This window comes from Felis catus, chromosome A2 (genome assembly GCF_018350175.1).
Source record: "Felis catus isolate Fca126 chromosome A2, F.catus_Fca126_mat1.0, whole genome shotgun sequence".
NCBI lineage: Eukaryota > Metazoa > Chordata > Mammalia > Carnivora > Felidae > Felis > Felis catus.
In genome coordinates this window covers 140,154,430-140,178,340 of record NC_058369.1, presented here as the reverse complement: position 1 = coordinate 140,178,340, position 23,911 = coordinate 140,154,430, and the positions used below count along the sequence as shown (strand labels likewise).

Sequence of the window (23,911 nt, the reverse complement as noted above, 5' to 3'; positions counted from 1 at the left end):
AGTCTTGTATACTCACAGTCATCTCTGACTTGCTTGATTCCAACAGATCGTTAAGGCTGTTATTATAATTGGCATATTAGTCAGGGTTCTCTAGAGAAGTAGAGCCCATAGTATGTATATATATATCTATGGGATTTATTACAGGAATTGGCTCACACAATTATGAAGGCTGAGAAGTCCCATAATCTTCCCTCCGTAAGCTGCAGGGCCAGGAAAGTTGGTATATTCAGTGAGTCCAAAGGCCCAAGAACCAGGAGCCGTGATGTTTAAGAGCAGGAAAAGATGGATGTCACAGCTCAAGAGGAGAGAGAATTCACCTTTTATCAGCTTGTTTCTATTCAGGCTCTCAGTGAATCAGATGATACCTGCTCATACTGGTGAGGGTGGATCTCTTTATTCAGTGTACTGAATCAAATCTTCATCTCTTCCAAAAACACTTCCATAGACCTACCAAGAAACCGTATTTTACCAGCTATCTGTCAAGTGGGCAGATAAAAAAAAAAATATCCTCACGATTAGTTTGCATTTGCTTGTGATGAGCTGCTATTATTTGGGACCATTAAAGGTGTTCATAGGTCCATCTCCTTCTGAATCGTGGGTGAAACTGATGCTCTAATGAGTAAGAAGGTCCTAAAGCAGATTGTTGAAAGATAATGACCAACAAAATTTGGCAGTTGGCTCTCTTAACCTATATTCATGTTCAGGAATATGAAAGTCTTATTGAATAACTGCGCACTTGATTGTCTTTGGTAAGATAAACTGAATGGAGACTTAGAGTCAAACAACATGTCAGTGGGATAGGCAGCATGTAGGGATAAAATACAACTCATAGACTTGGATTCAGGATACCTAGGTTATGATCTTGCTTCTGTGACCTAACGGGTTATGTACCTTAACCTTTAAGACTGTTTTCTCATCTAAAATATGACTAATAATACCTACTTTGCTCTTTGACAGTGAAAAAACACTAGACAAATACTTAAGTTTTTTGCCTTTTAGGCTCTTGTGTTCTTCTGAATCAGTCATACCCTAAGACTGCCACAAGCCACATACTGGGGGTCCCGTTGCTGTGAGTGAGGTCACAGCTATTTGGCAGGATGTAGCATGGACTTGTTCATCTGTCATCAATGGACACCTGACCATCACACACATTTCTCTCTACCAGTGTGTCTGATTGAACTAAAATGGGAGCTGTGTAAGTAACTTAAAATTTTCCAGTGGTGCTTTAAAAACAGATGAAGGTCATTTTAATAAGTCATTCTATATATACAAAATGTCTTTCAATATATAACCGATATGCAAGTATTAGTGAGATGCTTCATATTTTTTATTGTACTGTTTGAAATCTTGTAGGTGTTTTAGACTTGGACCACATGTCAACTTGGACCAGCCACATTTCAGTTGCTTGGTGGCCAGGTGTGGTTACGTACTGGACAGCATAGCTCTGGGCAGTCTATTTTTAATGGTCCATCTGCATCCATCTTAAGATTGGTTTTTGTCTCTGGTCTCTGCCACTGTGGAAACAAAATCCCCATGTATTTCTAAAATAATAGGTAACAGTTCAAAGCGTTTAATGTGTGTTAAGCAGTTTTTCCCCATTACTGGGAACAGCCTTATTGTAGATTGCTACCATCCTCATTGTGTAGATAAGGAACTGGAGACCTTGAGGGTAAGTGACCTGAAGAGCCTACAAATTGTGGGGGATCCTGGAAACAAAGGCAGTTGGGCACTGCAGCCTGTTATCTTTATTACTGTCGTTTGTCATGTAGAACCTTGTTAATGAGTAGGTGAACCTGTCTGATAAGCTGTTGTCTGATCTGTTGTGATGGATTGAGGTAGTCTTGAGGTGTTATGATTGCATGATAAGCCAACATTTTTGTGGGGGTAGGTGAGCGTGAGAGTGGAGGATGTAGCTGTCCTGGTAAGGAATAGTGTCATAGCAGCTGGTATATGTTTGTTCATTTGTTCATTCTTAGAACATGTTTGTTTTTTTTTTATGTGTTAAAATCATGTTCTTATCCCGATGTGGATTTTATTCTAGTGGGGAGACTTTAATAAGCAAAAGAAAACATACAAGCTATCTGTGACACAATGGACAGTGATAAACACCTCTTAACTGGTTGGCGGGGGGGGGGGGGGGGGGGGGGGTGGTGGTGGTGGAGAGTGACTGAGCAAAAACAGTAGTATGGTGATTAGAAAGAATATAGGCTTTAGACCAGGATACTGGTTTACATTCTTCCCCTGCCCCTTTATCAGATGTGAAGTTAGGCAAAGTGCTTAACTTCTTTGGGCTTAATTTCCTCATGTATAAAATGAAGATGAACACTTTATAGGAGACTAAGGAAGATTGAATGAAACACGTGTGGAATGTGTTTAGTGCAACAAGGAAATTGATGGAATTCATGGATTTAACTTGTCTAGGTCCAGTATTTACTAGCATCCCCCTACACCCTCCAATCCCATCATGGCATGTAATTTTGCTGAGGCTTGAATTTGACTTAGGAGGCCAGTGAGAATGGGGATAGAAGTAGTCACTTAGTGGCTAAGACTAGCCTGCAGCCTGTCTATTCAGAGGGATTTTGCTCTTTCAACTCATGACTGTATACATTTCATTATAAAATGTTTTAAAGCAGATTTGGGGCTTTTTAATACCCACTTTCAATACTGTGGACAATAGAATTCAGTCTGGTAGATAGCTTTATTTTTAGCCTCCATCAGGCACTTAAACCCTAGGCTTCACTGTTCATGGGGTGAAGTTTACTAGATGGTTTTTTGTTTGTTTGTCTTTACATAAAATAACATATGGAATGAATATTCTATTTCAGAACTAAGATAACCTTACCAGCAAGGGATGGCATTTTCACCCTGGTTGGGTATCTCACCGGGATTTGTATCAGTTAGGATTTGTTTCATTGCTATATTGATAATGAACTCCAGATAAGAGTGATCGGTATATAGAGGCTTATTTCCCTTTTACATAAGGGAAATTGGGGTGTAGATGGTCCAGGGTTACAGTGGCTCTTCCACATCAAAAAGGGCATCAGGCTCTTTCTATCTTCCACCATTTTTATGGGCCAACCTGAGAGTTACTGCAAACACCTCAAATTCCAGTCAGTAGGAAAAGAGGAAAGAGATAAAAATTGGCTTTTCAGCTACCTTTTAGGGTCTCCTGCAAGTTGCACACACTTGCTTATATCTCTTAAGCCTTAACTTGGAAATACTAAATGAAGCTGTTGTTTGTAGTCTTAGCTAGGAGTATTCACTGTTCCAAATATCTGTGCTTACAGAAGGGGGCAAGAAAAGTTATTTGGCTAGGAAACTAATAGCAATGCCTTCCACGGGCTTTATAACTTATGAGACCTGGCCACGGTCCCTCTGTTTTTCTACTGATAGGCAGTTTGGAGAGGTTTGTGGTTTTGGAAACATGGAAGACATGGAAGGTGTGGATTATTTTGCCCTAATAGTGTCTTTTTTTTTTTTTTTTTTTTTTTTTTTTTGAGAGAGAGTGTGCATACGAGTGGGGGAGGGGCAGAGGAACAGGGAGATCAAATCTCATGCAGACTCCATGTCCAGCACAGACCCTGTCACTGCAGTGGATCTCAGGACCCGAGACCACGACCTGAGCGAAAACCAAGAGTGGGATGCTTATCTGACTGAGTCACCCTAGGCGCCTCGCCCCAATGGTTTTGTGTAGATCTTTTTGACTGCCAGAATGTTGGTAGGGAGGGAAAAATGAAAATAGCATCTCTACTTTAGTCTTCTTCTGTTAATATCTTTTAGTATATCTCACTAATAGGCATTAAAGCTATGCTTGTGTATTTCAGAGACCATCTGTGCCTGGAGTAAATCCTTTCATTTTCTTGAAAAATATTTGTTAGTATCTCTTCGAGGTATGCATACACCGTGACCCATTCTCCAATCCTAAAGGGAGGTACCATACCCACTAGTCACCTGCCACTTTGCTTTGGAATCTGTGGTCACTTTTACGTGGATGTCACACAGCCCCACCATGAGTGTGAAGGCTCTTGATGGGGAGCACAGGTCAGGACAGGCTTTGCACAGCAGTGCTTGCTGGATTCCCAAATTCCTGACTAACATAAATGGCTGGTTTCCTGCTGTAGTCAAGATGCTGATGTAAGTCTTCAGTTGGTCATGACTTAGAATGAAAATGCTAGAATCTAATTTGAAAATGAAGGAAAAAAACACCTAAGAAACATAAAACATATCTGAACCTTGAAAATTGTTTTTTCTGTGGCAGTTGTTATGGATAAATTATCACTGCCAGCCAGAAGTCGTAAAACTTAGCTTTTGCTGTCAGTATTCAGAATGTTCTGTTTATAAGCCTAATCTCTTGGCTGTATTTAGATATTTGCAAGGATATTTATGTTCTAGTTTCTGCAATTTAATTTCATATAAAAAGCTCTCTAAAAATTCCCGTTGGATAATTTTTGCATCAGAGTTTTCTCTATTTGAAAAACGTTATGCATTCATTGGTAAGTATACTCTTGTGAAGGCAGTATGGACAAAACTGAAATATAGGATGAATCCTAATAAAGTCAGCTACCCTGAAGAATGTTAATCGATTGTGTCAAATTTGGGTGAATCCATGTAATGACAGGTTTCCAGTTTCTTAATCCTCAGCTGAAGGTTTCTTAAAATGACTCCCCCAGTTGAAGACTACAGATACCACCTTATGTTAGTGGACATAAAGCTAGGAGTGTTATTTGGTCATTGGGTGAAGGAATTAGAATTCTAATAAAATATTAATCAACTAGAATAGTAGACCAAATCTAGCAAGATGAAACATGGCTTAATGAAACACAGGTAAGAATGTTATAGAAATTTTTGTTTATAAGCATGATGTGAGTCAGTTGATGTGACTGCCAAGAAGAGTTCATTTGTTTTTGGTTTGAATTAAGAGTGATTAGAATGTGGGAAGTGGTCCCCCCTTCTGTGTTGCCCACACTGTCTTAGGAGAATTATGATCAGCTGGCTCAGTATTTTTAAGACGGACATTACTATTGTTATGAGCTCCGTTTGTATGTTACATCTTCCAGTGTGCTTTTTTTATACTTACCTGTAACTAACTTCTATTTAATGGTTGAATGTTTAATTTATGAAGAAACCTTTAGGGTGTTGGGGAACTGGCAGACTTTATCCTGGAAAGGCAAAGACTCACAAATAAGCCAGTACCTGTTTTCCAGTTCCTGAACAGCTATGTTGAAGAAAGTAATGTTTAGTCTGTTTTGTCCTGGTGCTAGAACTAGGATTGTGTGAAAGTCCTAAGGGAAGGGAAGCAAATTTCAATTCTTGAAAATTTGTATAGGCTTCATTGTGAGGCAATGAAGGTGTGTGTTAGCTTTAATAGACTCCAAGGGAGGCTGAGAGATGACTTCATAGGGATTTTGTAAAGTTTAACGCATTGATCAGAATATTAAATAAGGTGACTGCTACAGTTTTATTCTGAGTTTGTTGTTTTTTTTTTTTTTTTTTTTCCTGGTCTAGAGATGTTAGACCCAAAAACCCAAAAATCAACAACAACAAAAAAAGTGGGACTGTCAAGTTCAAATCTTTCACTTGAAAGGAGAACTGAAAAATCAGGTCATCTGTTGTCCAGTCTCCCTGCAGGATGATGAGATCTAAACTATATGCAATGGATCGTAATTGTTCTGTGTTAAAACATGTGGAAAGTTGCTCTCATAGCTTATTTTAAATCTAAATTAAAATTTGAGTGAAGAGTCCTATGAGTTAAAATCTAAAATAAATATAGCAGTATAGGTTGAAAAGTCTTTTTTACTTTTTTTCCATCTGTCCAGTGCCCATAGCCATCCTTCTCTAGTTTCCATCTGCGTGTGGAAACATATTCACATGCGTGTTCTAATTTTGCCCCTTTTCAATGGGAGTGGTGGCTTATTTTTATACCCTGTTCTATAACTAGCTTCCTTCCCCCAAGATATTTTGCAGATCTTTTCATATCCATACAGAAGAGAACTTTTTTCTTTTTATAGAGCAAATAGTATTGCCACTGTTTGGATATAGCATTTATTAGCCCTCTATTTATGAAAATTTAGGCTGTTAGCTTTTTTCTGCTTTTTGCTGCCACTGAGTGGAGGGGTGGGGGATGACCAGCTGCTACTGTGCTAGAAGCTAAAATTGGCCCGAATTAAACACAATTTGCATTCAAGTCTTCCCCTGTAAGTTGCAAGCCCTCAGTAGACTCCAGAATTCCAAAATATTTATATCAGACAGAAACTGCCAATGCAATTGTAGGCTAGGTGGGAGAGATTTCTGGTGCTTCCCACTCCACCATCTTCCCAGAATCCTTCCTCTGTCATGTAGATCTAATTTGCATTTTACTTATTATGAATGAAGTTAGGCATGCTTTTTCATAGCTTAAGAGTCATTTCTCTGGATATATCCATTTGGTCTGTTTCTCTGTTGTCAGATTCTTACAGTGTCTGGGATCTGTATTTGGAAATTAGCTCTTTAAGATAGGAGTTACATGTATTTTCCTCACCCCTCATTGGTCTTTTTCTAACTTTTTTGCCTATGATTTTTTTGCCATGGAGAATTTATGTTTAGTGTATTTGTAATTAAATTTATGACTTGCAGATTTGCATTCATGGTTAGAAAGATCTTTTCACATGCTAGTGTTTAAAAGAATTTTCTTCTTCTTGTACTTCTACGTTTTCATGTTTTTATGTTAAAAGTTTTAATTTGGACTGTAACAGTGTGTGTGATGATACAATTTAATTTTTTTCTGTCTGGCTACCCACTTATTTTAACCCCATTCATTAAATAGACCATCTTTTGAGTGTACTTAGACCTAATTCTTTGGTTTATTCCATTAGTCTTTATCTGTTGATGTGTAATATTTATTTTGATAATGCAAATAGATTTTAGGGAACTCTACTTTCTAAACAGCTATCCCTGCTGCTAGATTTTAAATTTAATTTCCTTTTTTCCCCTCCGTATCTTTTGTGGAAATATAGACTTTTATACTAAAAAAGTACTTTATTGACTTTTTTTTAATATATATTACTGTAATGGTGGCTGTCATTTTAGGTCTTAAATGTAACTGCAGTAATTGTTAAAAAAAAAGTTGAAGTTGGATATTTAGCTAGATGCCTCTGGCCTGTTTATGAACTATACCAACAGTGTTGGAGTTTCTAAGAAGACTGTTTTCTCAGATATCATGTACCTAATTGTTATTCATGAATTTTCCATGCCGTAATCCCCCAAAAGAAGTAACTCATGGGTGTACAATGGCACAATAAACACTATAAAGAACAAAATGCATCTGATAAGACAATTGAATGAAGAAGTCTCCAGTTTTTGAAAGCTATTTACTTTATATATATATAATGTGTGTATAAAATGGGTGTGTATAAATGTATAAAATACATAAAATATATATATCTCAAATGAGGGAGATGGGGAGAAAGCTCAGTAAGATCTCTTCCAGTTCGTTGTCATTTGCACATTTTTCCATGTTCACTGTGTTACCTGGACACTTGGTTTGCAAGTTGAAGCCCTTGCTGGCAGTTCGTGGGCTTGGCAGCTAATGTGCTCTCAACAACTGCTGTCCTGTTTCCATCTGGTCCTTTTGTGTGAGCCATGCTTCAGGAGCTAAAGTCGTGGACTCCATTTGCCTTGCCAGTACTTACACACAAAAGGTCCCTGCTTTGATTTTCCTTATGTTATAAAGTGGAAAGTGTAATATAATGGTGATAGTTCTGCATTTGAGCTTGGTTTAGCTTTCCCTAAAATGAAGGAGATAAGGTTAAAAAAAATGGAGTGGTATTTCTTCTCTGCTGCTCGGGGCAAGAGGTTTCTTACGCTGGGGTACAATAGGACGTTTCTGTGTAAGTCTGTCACTACCAGCAGCATTTTCTCTAGAAACTGTCTTATTTGTTAGATTCCTGAATAAAACCCCCTTTCTTTTGAAAGCGCTTGTCTTTCCTATTGGAATGGCATCTTAATAAGCCTTTTGAACAGATTTAAACTTAGGGCACATCAGCCTTCTTTTGGAAGCCAAATCGTTGCAGTTTATTTAGCCTTCCTTCCTAATCCTTTTTTAATCATTTTATCTTTAGCATATTTCCAAATGTTTCGTATCTCTCTGTAGAATCCAGAACTGGAATGAGTTCTTTAATAGTCTGATGAAGAATGAATGAAATGGAAAGATCACTTTTTCCTGTTCCTTATGTATGTTGGCATTGTGGGGTTTTTTTTTTGTTTTTTTGTTTTTTTGTTTTTTTTTTCCCTGCAAGACTGTTCTCTCAGCAGGTAAGCACTTTGAACTGCTGTGGGACCTACTGTGCCCCACCTCTAGTGAAGTCTGTGCCCTGTATTCTGGGCTGGCTTCAGGGGCAGTTGCACAGGGCTCCATGCTTCATAGGGCCCATGCTTGGTGGAAAGTGCTGTTACTACTGTCTTGAAATCCTTCAATTTTTAATAATGGGCTCCTGCGTCTCCTATTGCCTTGAGCCCTACAAACAGCTGACTCTGCTTGTCACTGATGACTACAGGACATAGTTGGTAAGTCATGGTTCATGTCCCACACACCTTTAGTAATCATTATGGCAGCCAGACCCAGGGTGAGGAAATCTGGTTGTGAACTTGAACTCCTCTCCGTGGCATATAGCTCTTGCTTGGTATGCTTATATAAGGCATGCTCTGCCTGCCTGTTGCCTCTCTGTTCTCTGGGTTTGTCTTCCAATCAATTCTTTATCTCCCCTCAAGCATTGAGATATGTTCATGGAATTCAAATTTGTGCCATCCAAAAGATGTTCTTTCCAGAGGATACTTTCTCAGGGTCCTCTGTCCTTTGCAGTCTTCCAGTTAGTCTTCATCTAAGGTGGCTGTTGTTCACTCACTTCCAAGGACCCTCGTTCTCTCTGCTCTCTGTGCTCAGGACAGCTGGCAATTTTGCACAACAGTTCATTTCTCATCCGAATTTTAGATTTTACCTGTTTCTACAAAGAGACCAGGGTAGTAAACCTAGGAGCTCCATCTGGCATAGAAACTTGTATCACATTGCAATGTTAGGATTCCAGAGTATGGGGAAGTGAATTGGAAATGTTTTAAAATTGAGCCATAGTATAAGTAGTAGGAGTTAGTTTTTTTTGTTTTGTTTTTTTTTGGTTTTGTTTTTGTTTTTGTTTTTGTTTTTTTTAACATAAAGCTAATTCTAGGTGTCAGATCTAACTTCTGGCTATTAAAATTTTTATGAATTGTCACATTTCTCAGATTGGCTGATTTTTCAGCTAATTCCCTCTTTTTCTTCTAGCTTAACAAGCAACAATTGCAGTTATTGAAAGAAAGGTTCCAGGCCTTCCTCAATGGAGAAACTCAAATTGTGGCTGATGAAGCATTTTGCAATGCAGTTCGGAGTTACTATGAGGTAAGTTTAAAGAGCTTTGTTTTTGATATTTTGATGCTTCTTAGAAAGATTTTTAAAAATGGCTTTCCTATTTTAAGGAACTCACTGGTATGATAGGAAGGCTGTGAATTTGCAACCTTCCTGAAAGCAATGTCAAATTTATTTTACAATTTAAAAACTCTAATTCCACAACCTGGCTTGGAGAGATAAACAGAATTGGAAATCATTCACATCTTTTCAGGAGAAGTAAACTGTTTAGAAAAATGTTCTGGCAGTGATTGATACAGGTGACTATAGCTATCTTTGGGTCCACATGTCTAAATTATCCTTTTTAATCAGAATTTTAATAGTAAATTACTATCTTGTACCATGGTGTGCCCTAAGCTTTATAATTAAGGCTGGTACTAATTTCAATAGGATAAACTGAATTCTTTTTTCTTCCTGGAGGAATAATACTACCAATACCACCTTGCTTATTTGTTCTGATTTTAGTTTGTGATTCATCAGGAATTCTCTGTGGATTTCCTATGAGCACCAGTTTTCACACATGGTCATTAACTGCTTCAGTGAGTTGCCAGTAGATATTAAATTTAGAGAAATCCCTTTTTATCCTAAGCATTTCAGAGTCATTGGTGGGGGGTGGGGATGCATTCCTTTTGCTGTGTAGACAGTCGAAATCTTTAGCTGTAGAAGCAGAACATGCGAACTAGTAAAAGGAAAATGTGGAGATGCGGTAGGTCAGAACTTGCCTGATGCAGGGAATATCTTTGCATGAAAAATCACCGGATGTACAGATAATTGGTTGCATTTGTCATTTACTGATGGTAGGCGTTCGGAGGTCCCTCATGCCACCTGAGGGAGGTTTGTATTAGCCCAAGAGTTGGCCTGTTGAGTTGTATGAACGTTTGGAAGTCTTGCTTACCAAATGTGTGTATGGCATGGATCTCATGACAGCAATGACGTGTCCAACTGGATCTCGACTCAAACGATCTTAAAGTATAGGATATATGAAATATGTATAAATATATGTAAATAAAGTATATATGAAATATAAGGACCTGTAGTAGTAGCCTCGTGTAATGAAAGAATAGCCAAAGGTCTGTGTTCAGGATGAAGGAAATAGAGGTTCTGGAAAGTAATTTGTGTTAAAAAAAGAAAAACAAAAACGGGGTGCCTGGGTGGCTCAGTCGGTTGAGTGTCCGACTTCGGCTCCTGTCATGATCTCATGGTTTGTGGGTTTGAGCCCCACGTCAGGCTCTCGTGCTGATGGCTTGGACCCTGGAGCCTGCTTTGGATTCCGTGTCTCCCTTTCTCACTGCCACTCTCTCATTTGTGCTCTGTCTCAAGAATAAACAAACATTAAAATTTTTTTTAATGTAGTTTAAAAAATCAACCGGCTCATTTTTGGTTTGGGGAAATGTACTGTGGCCACTGGCTATGTTAACATTAGGAAAAACTGAGTCTGGGTGAGGGGAGTGTGTGAGAGCGTGCAGTACTATATCTGCAATTTGCGTGTAAATCTGAAATTATTCCAAAGTAAAGTATATTCCAAAATAAGTTATTCACATTAAAAAGCATAATGTGATATGGTCACTCTTTGACAAGAGGCACACTTAAGCTGTGACACTGGAGAGATTGAATTGTAATGAAAGTGTGTCCTCATTGTATCCTACATGGGGATTTTGTTCTCTTGGTGTCCTGTATAAAGATGTGGACAAATTTAGGGTTATCATGTTTGGAACATATCACATGTAGGTTGTTTCAAGAAGTGAGAAATGTTTAGTCAGGAGATGGATTAGGTGTCTGTGGAGCCAACAGCAAAACTAGCCTAAGGTGGAAACTAAAGTGGGGAGATGCCAACCTAACATCAGAGTTTTGTCGCACGCCCCAAATGCAGAATGGCTGGTGAGAGCAGCATCACCAGAGGCTAGATTCTGGCTACACTTGCACATCACTTGGGAGGCATATTGTACAAACCGGTCCTGGAACTTTGCCCTGGACTTTGTGAGTCAGAATTTCAGAATCTGTCCTTACCAAAGCTCCTCAGGTTGTTCTCCTGCAGTTGGTAGGTTTCTAAACAATGGAATTAGATGATGATTTGCTGGGATTGTTGCAAAAAGAGTCGCAAGAACTGAAGAGGTGGTTGGACTGGGTGACCAAGCATTTTCTAGTCTTCTGGATACTATTTCTAGCCAGCGTGAGACTGTATCCACCTTGCCTTTGTGCAACTCTCAAAGCTGTGTTAAGATTGGTGATATTAATCGTGTTTATGGAGGCTGCATTCCTGATTTACATTTGGGAGTTATTCTCAAGGTGACACACAGTTGGTATTTAAATTCTTCAACAGGGGTATTTTGTTGGGTAAATACGGCAAAAAAACTTTGCAGTTTTTTTCCTCAGAAGTCCTGTTTTTTACATATGCTGTGACTAACAGTGCTGGTAGCCTCTGGTACCTTTATGAGGTATTTTTTATGGCTCAATAAAAATCCCTAATTTTTTTCTTCCAGTGTCTCTAGTAAAGAGTACACATATTACCCACAAATGAGAGGTTAGAAACTAAATCTCACAGATGTTATAGGACTTGTCTGGTAAGCATCTGAGTTAAACCTGAACCTAGATGTTCAGAAACATTCTGATAGAGCTGTTTCACGGTTGCCATTTTGAATACACCTGTGTCAGGTAGTATGTGTGAAGCACTTCAAAAAATACTTTATTTTTTTAAAATGTTTTTCTTTATTTTTGAGACAGAGACAGAGCATGAGCAGGGGAGGGGCAGAGAGAGAGGGAGACACAGAAGTTGAAGCAGGCACCAGGCTCTGAGCTGTCAGCACAGAGCCAAACGCGGGGCTCGAACTCAGAACTGTGAGATCATGACCTGAGCTGAAGTCAGACATCTCACTGACTGAGCTACCCAGGCGCTCCCCAAAAATATTTTTATTCTTGAATAAACCTTTTAACAGACTTCATCTCATTTTAGAGATGAAACTGACAAGTGTCAAAATCTGTACTGCTAATTAGTAGCACAACTAAAACCTCTCTTTCCATTAAAGCTTTTTCTTTTTTTGAGCATGAGACAGTGTAAGTGGGGGAGGGGCAGAGAATGAGTGGGGTGGAGAGAGAGAATCCCAAGCAGGTTCTGAGCTGTTAGTGTTGAGCCCTAGGCAGGGCTCTCTCACGAACCATGAGAGCCAAAATCCAAAGCCAGATGCTTAACCAACTGAGCTGCCCAGTTGCTCCTCCCCTAAAGTTTTTTTTTTTTTTAAACATTTATTCATTTTTGAGAGCTGGAGACACATACATCATGAGTGGGGGATGGGCGGAGAGAGGGAGACACAGAATATGAAGCCCCAAGTGGGGCTCGAACCCACCAACCCTTGAGATTGTGACTTGAGCTGAAAATGGACACTCAACAGACTGAGCCCCCCAGGCACCCCTCCCCTAAAGCTTTTTAGAAGTAGATTTTAATTCACTGTATTTTGAGAAACATGTTGAACTAGATCTTACAACTACTAGAATAGGTGTTTCCTGAAGGATCTGTTTTTGTCCTGGTCATCATTGTATCCCCAGTGTGTAGAACACAAGTGCATTCAGCAGTTATTTGCTGGCTAAGTGTAGGAGTATCGTAGCACCTATTTCTCTATGTAGAAATTGCTTATTTTCCCGCACAACAGTATTTTTCTAAGAGTATTGTTTCAGTATTGCGATGGAATTTGCTTTGGTTATAAATGTTCTCATGCATGATTTGTTCTTCAGAAGTTGCAATTACTTGGGCACCTGGGTGGCTCAGTTGGTTAAGCTTCTGACTGTAAGTCATTATCTCATGGTCCCTGAGTTGGAGCCCCTCATCCAGCTCTTTGTTTACAGCTCAGAGCCTGGAGCCTGCTTTGGATTCTATGTCTCCCTCTCTGCCCCTCTTCTGTTCATGCTCTCTCTCTCTCAAAAACCAATAAAACAAAAACAAAAACAAAAAAACAGATTGCAGATAGTTTAGAAGTCTGGTTGAATTTTCATGTTCTAACTTAGTATTCTATGATTCTATGATCTATGTTTTGGCTTCTCACATCCTTTGAGGTCTGTTTTCAGAGATACTTTGTTGTTTGCTATATATTAATTGTTTTCAACTACTAATCTTATCAGTAGTAATTTTCTCATTTATTAGGTTCTGTAGCCTTTAGCTGCAATGGCCATTTCTAACTATGATAGGCATGAAAAACCCTAATAAATGTGTATTACCAATAAAACTGATGGTACATCTTCATACTTTGTGAACCAAAGTTCTCCCAAAGTCTGTATGCTACTGACTTTATTTTTTTAGTTTCATAAATGCTATTTAGTGATTTTATGGCATCTTTTCCAGCTTGGTTGTATATCTTTTTTTTAATTTTAAATTTTAAATTTTTAATTTTTTTTTTAAAGACCAGAGTTACCTGCCTGGTTTTTGTTTTGCTTGTAACTTCAGATATTTGGTTTGCATTACTTTTTAGCAACTGGATCTTAATATGACTCAAAATACACATTTCTTCAAGGTACATTCATTACTTTAAAAGATAATTTCTTTCAACTAGATCATGACAGAATTGGGATTTGGTATTTTATGTGGTGCCCTCTTGGGTGTGCTTCTTCAGGTCTTTGTTTTAATAAATACCATGAATACTATTCAGTATGTCACTTACACAGAATTATATATTATGAAGGTAATGATTCCTATTGGACAACATAATTTTTATCACATCGATTTTAATAAGATGTCTTAAGTTTGGCTTAAATACTGGCCTATAAAGTACTAAGAGTAAGTCTGTTTTTGAAATCGCACCGGTCTTTCTCACCATAAAGCTAAGCATAATTAGAAAACTGTATCCAGGCATCTAAACCACCTAACGAGGCAGCCATATGGTACAGAGGGACCAAAACGGGAAAAGAGGAAAATGGCAGGTAGTGTATATAGCTACTTAATAAAAGTTAGCAGTTATTCTCTTGATAATTTCGTCACTGCTAATGGTTGTTAGATTCTACCGTGCTTTTTTTAATTGTAATTTTCTTCCTTTCAAGTTTTTTGTTTTGTTGTTTTTTCTTATTTTTTTAATTTTTTTTTAACTGCTGCAGGTAACTTACTGTCTGGAGGAAAGCATAAATGGATATTAAGTCTATGTATTTGTTTTTTCTTGCCTTTTTTTTTTTTTTTTTTTTTGCGTTTTGCTTTTCAACTTAGGAAACTTCAGCTGATTCTGGGAATGGGGAAACATAAGTTTTATTACAACATAAAACTTTCCAACTTATTCTTCCCATCAGATATATGCTTGTTTCACAAGACTCAAGTGGACTTTATCCAAATACAACCAATGACAGTGTGATTTATAACAGATATGTGGGAAAGTAAATGGCTTTTCTCAGAAATTTCCAAGAGTATACAATTGCTTACTACTTGCTTTCAGCCCAACAAGCTTTCAAGTTCTGTTAGTGTGGGAGAAGATAAAAAAAACCCAAGATGTTGGAGCTTTTCTTTTCTTTGTGGGTTGGTTTTCTTCACAACTTTTCAAAAAGGGTGTGATTTTTTCTATTACTTCCACTTGTTTATGTTCTCTTCTGGTTCTGAAGAATGGACAAGGGTTATAGGGGCGTTTAGTGTTTAAAAATTGCCAAAAATATATTGACGTTAGTCTTGCCCCCACCATCACGACCACCACCATGTGCTCTCCAGAATTTCTACTTGCTAATAAGAAAAAATGAAAATTCTTTCACTAACTTAAATTTCTCTTCAGTGTTGTTCAAATTTCATATAAAATGAAAAATTACTTTCATCTCAAAATATAGTGAGCTCTAATTTTCGCCCTTTTATTGCATACTTTTATTTAAAATGCATTTTTAAATTCTTGGATTCAGAAAATGTCTACTTTATTGAAGAACACTTGTGAGTAGAAGTAATACATGTTTATGTTAGAGAATTAAAAACTAAACAGGAAAATTTGCTATCCTAAAACTGTTGTAAAAAAATATAGTACTATTTTAAAAAAGGAAAAGAAAACAAATAATCACCTATAATTGCAAAACCTGTAAATAACTCCTTTCAACAGTTTAGCGTTTCTCTTTTATACATAAGAAACTGGAACCATTTCAATTTCCTTGTGTACTACTATGTCAAGACTATTTTTTTTTTTTAAGTTTATTTTGAGAGGGAGTGGGGAGGCAATGAAGAGGAGAGAGGATACCAAGCAGGCTCCATGCTGACAGCATGGAGCACAGTGCGGGGCTCAAACTCAGGAACTGTGAGATCATGAACTGAGCTGAAACTGAGAGTCATCGGTCGTCGAATGCTTAACTGACTGACTCACCCAGGCACCCCTGTCATGAGCATTCTTTTTTTTTTTTTTTTTTTTTTAATTTTTTTTTCAACGTTTATTTATTTTTGGGACAGAGAGAGACAGAGCATGAACGGGGGATGGGCAGAGAGAGAGGGAGACACAGAATCGGAAACAGGCTCCAGGCTCTGAGCCATCAGCCCAGAGCCTGACGCGGGGCTCGAACTCCGGGACCGCGAGATCGTGACCTGGCTGAAGTCGGACGCTTAACCGACTGCGCCACCCAGGCGCCCCATGTCATGAGCATTCTTTAACAGCAAATGTTCACCATAAACATGGTTTTAAATAGGTGCATAATACATACAACATTGATAAAAATAAAACCCATGTATCTTTTAATTTTCTTAATAGATGTTCCAACTTTTTCCATTTTTAGCTATTAAAGTATTGAAATGGTCATTCATACTCATTTATTTTTGATAAATTTCTGCAGGTGGTATTACGGGATGATCTGAAATGAGCATTGTTTACTCTTCATACCAGTTACTAAATTGCCCTCAAAAGTAGTAATAACTTGTGGTAAAAACAATGAGAGCCTCATTTTTAAAAAATGTTTATTTTTAATGTGTTTATTTATTTCTGAGAGAAAGACAGCATGAGTAGGGGAGGGGCAGAGAGAGGAAGACACAGAATCTGAAGCAGGCTCCAGGCTCTGAGCTGTCAGCACAGAGCCCGACGCGGGGCTCGAACTCACAGATTGTGAGATCATGACCTGAGCTGAAGTCAGATGCCCAACCGACTGAGCCACCCAGGTGCCCCTAAAAATGTTGGTTTTTGAGAGTGCATACAAGCAGGCAAGGTGCAGAAAGAGGGAGACACAGAATCTGAAGCAGGTTCTAGACTCTGAGCTGTCAGCACAGAGCCCAACACGGGGCTCGAACAGATGAACTGTGAGATCATGGACCTGAGCCAAAGTCGGACGCTTAACAGACAGAGCCACCCAGGCACCCAGAGAGTGCCAGTTTTTTCCTTCACACTTGGTATTACCATAAAATAAATGCCAGCTATTTGGTTCACTTATTTCTGTTTTACTAGTGTGGTTTTGACAGTCTCTATTGGTCATTCATATTTCTTGAATTACCTGTTCATATCCTTTGTCCATTTTTCCATTTGGATATTCTGTCAAATACTGAGTTTATGGGTGTTTTTTATACAGCAAGAAAACTATTAATCCTTTGTTATGCTGTGGTCATTTATCTTTTTTTTTTTTTTTTTTTTTTTTTTTTTTTTTTTTTTTGCACATTTCCTTACCTCCAGTAGTGATTCATTTCCTGTTCTGGTGGAATGAAAGACCTGTTCACATACAGAGTAGAACCTATACCCTATTTTGTTAGCTTTGGATTTTCTTCTTCAAAAATCACTTGTGACCATGCTTTCCATCATACTTCCAGCTACTGCCTTTCTTTGCTCTGTCAGTAGCTAATATTGGTGTAACTCCTGTCACTGCTGTGCCTGAAGGGGGAAGATGATCTCAGACTGCCTCTAATTGCACAAGTCCCTGAAGGGTAATTTGTGTCTTGCTACTTTTCCTTTCTTTGTCCTGTGTGCTCTTACATCTCCAAAATGAAAAGAACAAATAGAGGAGCTTGGCTTGATACTATTGTCCTCAGACAAATACCTGAGCCATAGTTTTGAATTCTTAGATAAACACATTAAGACAAAGCAAAACGATCTTTCTCGTCCAGAACACCAAGGAACTTCGGCCTGCTTCTTCCATGGAAATTGGGGTATGTGTTCCTGTTACGTAAAAATTAAGTGCAGGAGTGCCTGGCTGGATCAGGCAGTAGAGCATAGGACATTTAATCTCAGGGTTATGAGTTTAAGCCCCACACTGTGTGTAGAGCTTTTTAAAAGGTTGACCTCAAGGGTTGCCTGTTGTGGTCCAGGTAGAGGTGACAGTGACCTATGAACTAGAATGAGAACCCTGGAAATGAAGATCAATGGAAAGACTGGGATCTGTTTGGAGGGTAGAGATTATTAATCTCTGATCTTGATACTTGACCCCCCCCATCTTCACCTCAATGATAAAATTGTCACATATTACAAGCATAGATATTTAATGGTTTGTGAAAACAGAGTGTTTTAGTGCATTTTTGTCTTGTTTTATGTAATTACTGTCGTTATTGTAGAGTTAACCTGTACAGCCTGAGTGTTCCTTTGTCTAGTGTGTGCCAACTAAAAGGAGAGAGAGGCTGAGCAGGCCTGCATTTAAATATTTTGATGCAAGTTTCTTTATCATTTTACTTTGGTATAGAAAGATTTACTTTTCATATTCCAAGGGATGTTTGACCTGTCAAAATCTTTTACAATGTGAAATAATGCCATGGAAAAGGCCTATTTTTTCATAGGGAATTGACGATTGCTGAGTAAACCAAGATTGGCAGCCTGTGGCAGGAGGGTGTAAAAAAAAGGTCAGCACATTCACAGATGAAATCCAGTAACCGGTAATGAGAAGTGAGGTTTTAAATTTGCATTGAGCTCTGCAGATCACATTGCGTTTGCTATTTTTGATATTAGCCATTTTATTTCACATCACATTTTCTTAAATTCTAAGGATGGCATTTTCAATTAAGTATTCTGTAAGAATCTGGAAAATGTTTTCATGTCTGAGATTCCTATTTCTGTTCAGGGGAGCTTTCTTGATGCTCTCTGTCAGTGAGTTTTGTAGACCTGCCTACCTTCTTGATGGCATCCATTTCATGGTGAAGAAGGGTTAGTCTATGGATTGTATGATTTTGTTGTTTGAAGGTAGGTGATGTTTGAAGCAAATCTGGTTTGACCATTTTCCTCTTCTTCACATGTTTTTAGAAGAAATTGTCTTTGTTTTTCAAGCTCACATATTTGTGGTAGAGGGCATGGTTAGACCTTTATCTCTTAACTCTTAATGTTCTTTACATTTTAAGACAACGATATTGTATCTTTACCATGGGCTATGGGTTAGTAGACCTAGTGCAGCTTTCCAGTTTGGCTGGTGATTTGGAAATTTAATCCAAGCCAGGTAGCCACAAAGAACAGAAGTATCTGTGGCTTACTTCAGGCCAGCATTCTCTAATCCCCAAACCCAGTGTGAGAGTTCTCCATTTAGGGTTACCACATGACAAAGGTAGACTTTTGAGCTTTGCCCTATCTCGGGTGCTTTTTTTTTTTATTATTAAATTTTAAAAATTTACATCCAAGTTAGCATATAGTGCAACAGTGGTTTCAGGGCTAGATTCCTTAATGCTCCTTACCCATTTAGCCCATCCCCCCCTCCCACAACCCCTCCAGTAACCTTCTGTTTGTTCTCCATGTTTAAGAGTCTCTTATGTTTTGTCCCCCTCCCTGTTTCTACATTATTTTTGCTTCCTTTCCCTGTGTTCATCTGTTCTGTGTCTTAAAGTCCTCATATGAGTGACATCATATGATACTTGTCTTTCTCTAATTTTGCTTAGCATAATACCCTCTTGTTCCATCCACATAGCTGCAAATGGCAAGATTTCATTCTTTTTGATTGCCGAGTAATACTCCATTGTATATATGTATATACCACATCTTCTTTATCCATTCATCCATCAGTGGACATTTGGGCTCTTTCCATACTTTGGCTATTGTTGATAGTGCTGCTGTAAACATTGGGGTGCTTGTGTCCCTTCAAAACAGCATATCAGGTGCTTATTTTTGAGTCACACCACAGGCATGTTCTACTTTGGCCTAACATCACGATCCAGAAAGAATTTAGACCTATGTTGGTCCAACTATCATGCTTTCTATCAGGCACTCTCCGTTCTTTCAATAAAATGCAAGTCAGCAAAGCCATATCCTCCTCCCGGGAAAATTCCACATTAGTGCTTAGAGAATCTGACTGGTCTCACTGCTGGTGCTTTGTGATGGATGAGCTGTTGGGTCACAGATTACATTTTTTAAGGGAAATGCTCTTTAAGTGTCTTTGAGAAGTTGTTTAGTGTCATTTGTTAAATTATGTCACCCTAAGGTTAACATATCTTTGAAAAACTATTGTGCTTTGATTTACCTAATCAGGCAAGTTATATCTTATGTGGATTGTTTTTTGGTATCAGAAAGTTGTTTCTAATTCTACAGTTAATTTCTTTGATTACCTGGAGCATTTTTCAATTTTCAAAAGGTTTCAGGAGTTAAATAATCCCTTTCCCTGATGCTTTATGACCCTGAAAGCATCAAGATGCTTTGTGGTTACTTAAATGTCACTCTTAAGTCGAATGCATTTCCTCTGCTTATCTTCTGTCAGGTTTACTCATTAGAACTTTTTAGCGTTGAACTTCTATTTATTTTTAAGGGAGGGACAGAGAGAGGGAGACACAGAATCTGAAGCAGGATCCAGGCTCTGAGCTGTCAGCATGGAGCCCGATGTGGAGCTTGAACTCATCAACCTCGAGATCATGACCTGAGCCGAAGTCAGACGCTTAACTGACTGAACAACCCAGATACCCCTGAAATTGTTTTTAAAGCCTTGTCTTTCACTGCTTTCAGGGGTGAGATCTTGAGAGGAATCCCATGTACCCTTGTTAGCATAGTCCCAGTGGAGGCTGGTCTCACCTTGGTATGTCTGTTTTTCTCTATCCTAAAAAATGAATAGAATATGCTCTTGAAAAGCATAAGGTATTAAGCAGGTAAAATATGCAAGACAATGACCAGCTAAGATTGCCATTGATCATCTGTTTCTTAGCTCATATAACTTTAATACCTCTGTTAACTGTTTTCAAAGTACTTATTGAAAGGCCTGTTTGATACCCCCACAAAACACACTGAAGACCTAGTCCTTATCCTCTCACACTTTACAGTTAAAACAAAACAAAAAAACCTCAGTGTCCATGAAGGTACTGGTTCTTCTGATCTTTTCAGAAGATCACAGAGAATTATGGAAAGAGCCTAAATGTCCATCAACTGATGAATGGATAAAGAAATTGTGTCCATCAATTGATGAATGGATAAAGAAATTAATTCTCCATACACAATGGAGTACTACGTGGCAATGAGAAAGAATGAAATATGGCCCTTTGTAGCAACATGGATGGAACTGGAGAGTGTTATGCTAAGGGAAATAAGCCATACAGAGAAAGACAGATACCATATGGTTTCACTCTCATGTGGATCCTGAGAAACTTAACAGAAACCCATGGGGGAGGGGAAGGAAAAAAAAAAAAAAAGAGGTTAGAGTGGGAGAGAGCCAAAGCATAAGAGACTCTTAAAAACTGAGAACAAACTGAGGGTTGATGGGGGGTGGGAGGGAGGAGAGGGTGGGTGATGGGTATTGAGGAGGGCACCTTTTGGGATGAGCACTGGGTGTTGTATGGAAACCAATTTGTCAATAAATTTCATATATTGAAAAAAAATCAGAGAGGAACATTCTTTTGCATACAAATCTGTTTGTGATGGGAGTTTTATTTAAAAGTAGTTGAGCTGGTGAAAGAAGATTTGGTGTCTTGATGAAGGATAACTATTTGAAAAAAAATGTCAAGCTGCTTTGGAAGTGCCTACTATTTTTAGCCAAAGGGATAATATAAAAGTTGTATGCATTTATCCCATAATCCTTCAGCCTTCCACTCACTGTGTGTGAGGTGCTATGCAGGTACACTCTAGGTGTTTGACTGCTACTTTGCTCCTAAAGTACTAGCTGTTCCATTAAGGGTAAAGACAGTATCGGCATTCCTAGCTGTAATGAGAGGAAGGATCATGAAGAATGGTAAAAGAGAAAGATGTCAGAGAGAAGCTGATTAATTATAATTTACAGCTGAGGATCTTTTTTAAAAAATATTAAAAAAAATTTTTTTAACGTTTATTTATTTTTGAGACAGAGACAGAGTATGAACAGGGGAGGGGCAGACAGAGAGGGAGACACAGAATCTGAAACAGGCTCCAGGCTCTGAGCTGTCAGCACAGAGCCCGACGCGGGGCTCGAACTCATGGACCATGAGATCATGACCTCAGCCGAAGTCGGACGCCCAACCGACTAAGCCACCCAGGCGCCCCTAAAAATATTTTTTAATATCCATTTGTTTAAGACCATGCAAGCGGGAGAGGGGCAGAGATAGGGAGACACAGAATCCGAAGCAGGCTCCAGGCTCTGAGCTGTCAGCAAAGAGCCCTACGTGGGTCTGGAACCCATGAACCTATCTGAGCCACAGTTGGATGCTTCACCAGCTGAGCCACCCAGGCACCCTACAGCTGAGGTTCTTAATCTGGATAGAATTCAGGGAATCTGAGCTCAGATGGAAAAACATTACACCTTTATTTTCGCTAATCTGTAACTGAAACTTAGCATTTACTTATGAATGTAGAAAACAAGCTATAGTAGTACTGGCTATTATCTGTGGCTTTATCTCCAATCAAAATACATGGTTGTTCCTATCACATATTTCATTGCAGCTATCTTGAAATACTGTTTACGTTCATGAGCTACACTGAAACTACAGTACTTTAAATACCTTATTGCATCTTAAAATTTTTTTTAATGTTTATTTTTGAGCACAAGAGAAGAGAGAACGTGAGCAGGGGAAGGGCAGAGAGAGGGAGACAGAATCTGAAGCAGGCTCCAGCTCTGAGCTGTCAGCACAGAGCCTGACACGAGGCTTGAACCCATGAACTGCAAGATGATGACCTGAGCTGAAGTCGGACACTTAACTGACTGAGCCACCCAGGTGCCCTCTGTATTGCATCTTCTTAATGAGTTATTAACGATACATATAAATTTCCTGCGACACATTGGCTTTTAAAATATTTTTTTATAACTGTATTTCAGTAAAACTGCTTTTCTTTGTAATCCTGTGAATTTGTTTAAAAGCACTATCCTCAGAAGGGATTCATAGGCTTTACTAGACTGCCAAAAAAGATCCTATTACCAAAATGGTTAGAAATCTTAGAGGACTTTTGAAGACTTCAATACAGAGGGAATAGGGTGTAAGCATAAGGGGTGAAAGCGGGCAGATAAAAGTGTGTTTTGTTTCTGTGCTGGGGTTGCAGATTTAACACCTATCTGTGTGACTCCTAGAACTGAACCTTGCTGCTTCATTTTCTTCATCTGTAAAACGGTGCTAGTGCATCTCCCTCCCAGGATTGTTGATGATTAAATTGCCAAGCCCAGTGTTAGATGTGAGCTATTTATTACCTGCAGCATTGCTTTCCCAAAAGTACCTCCCCCCCCCTTTTTTTTTTTTTTTTCCTAGTTCAGCACTTAATTCATATTGTGTGTATTCCTTCCTAATTAAATGCTCTTTCAGAACGGGAAACCATGGCTTATATATGCTAAGAACATAGAGACATAAAGTAATCAATTTTGAGTGAAATAGCTCATCTAATAAACATTGAAATGCTAATCAGGTACTGTCTTATGCTCTGGAAATACAAAGATGGATAAGCAAGGTCCCTTGACCTCAAAGACTCCAGTGTGTTTGGACGGATAGATACACGAGCAGTTGATGATTAAAATCACCCTGGGCCAACTTTACTGGCTTGGAGTAGGGAGAACTGAAACCACATCTAAGTTCTCCCTTCTGTACAGAGTAAACCTAAGAAGACTTGAATGTGCTGTCACCTATGTCTATGTGACAGTTTTATGTACATAGTAGTTGACACTTGATTTCTATGAAGCTGTGAAAATTAGATTAAGCGTGTTAATGTACCACAGTGTGTGGCACATATTACATTTGTGATGGTAGCTTTTCAGTTGAATGATACGAAACTGCCAATATGTTTTTAATAAAAAAGCTTCCTATGGATACATCTAATAGTATTTAAAGCTGCAATAATTAATTCTACTTGCTGTCTCTCATAGGTGGTTTTGTGTGTCAGTGTTTTTTTAAAAATTCTTTATTTTTGAGAGACTGGGTGAGTAGGGGAGGGGCATAAAGAGAGGGAGACAGAATTTGAGGCAGGCTCCAGTTTCTGAGCTGTCAGCACAGAGCCTGTTGTAGGGCTTGAACCCACAAACCCCGAGATCATGACCTGAGCCAAAGTCAGACGCTTAACCAACTGAGCCACCCAAGTGCCCTTGTGTGTCAGAAATCTTGTGAACATCTAGATATCGGTCAGAATCGTATGTGATTGATTTTTAAGAATGTGACTGGAGGCAGATGACTTATTAGGGGCAGACTAGAAGATTCCAAAGGTTCTTCATGAAAATCCTTCATCATATACACTTTTGTAATACCTTATGCTT

General features: G+C 38.6%; 1 protein-coding gene across 23 annotated transcripts in view; it reads left to right on the top strand.

Annotated features, from left to right (window-relative positions):
- Positions 1-23,911, top strand: part of CADPS2 (calcium dependent secretion activator 2) — a 540,930-nt gene that overhangs the window by 115,673 nt on the left and 401,346 nt on the right. For all 23 annotated transcript variants that reach the window (XM_045052688.1, XM_045052669.1, XM_045052676.1 and 20 more), the window contains exon 2: positions 9,293-9,406. In XM_045052688.1, the coding sequence (XP_044908623.1) occupies positions 9,293-9,406 (114 nt within the window). The remainder of the gene's footprint in view (positions 1-9,292; positions 9,407-23,911) is intronic.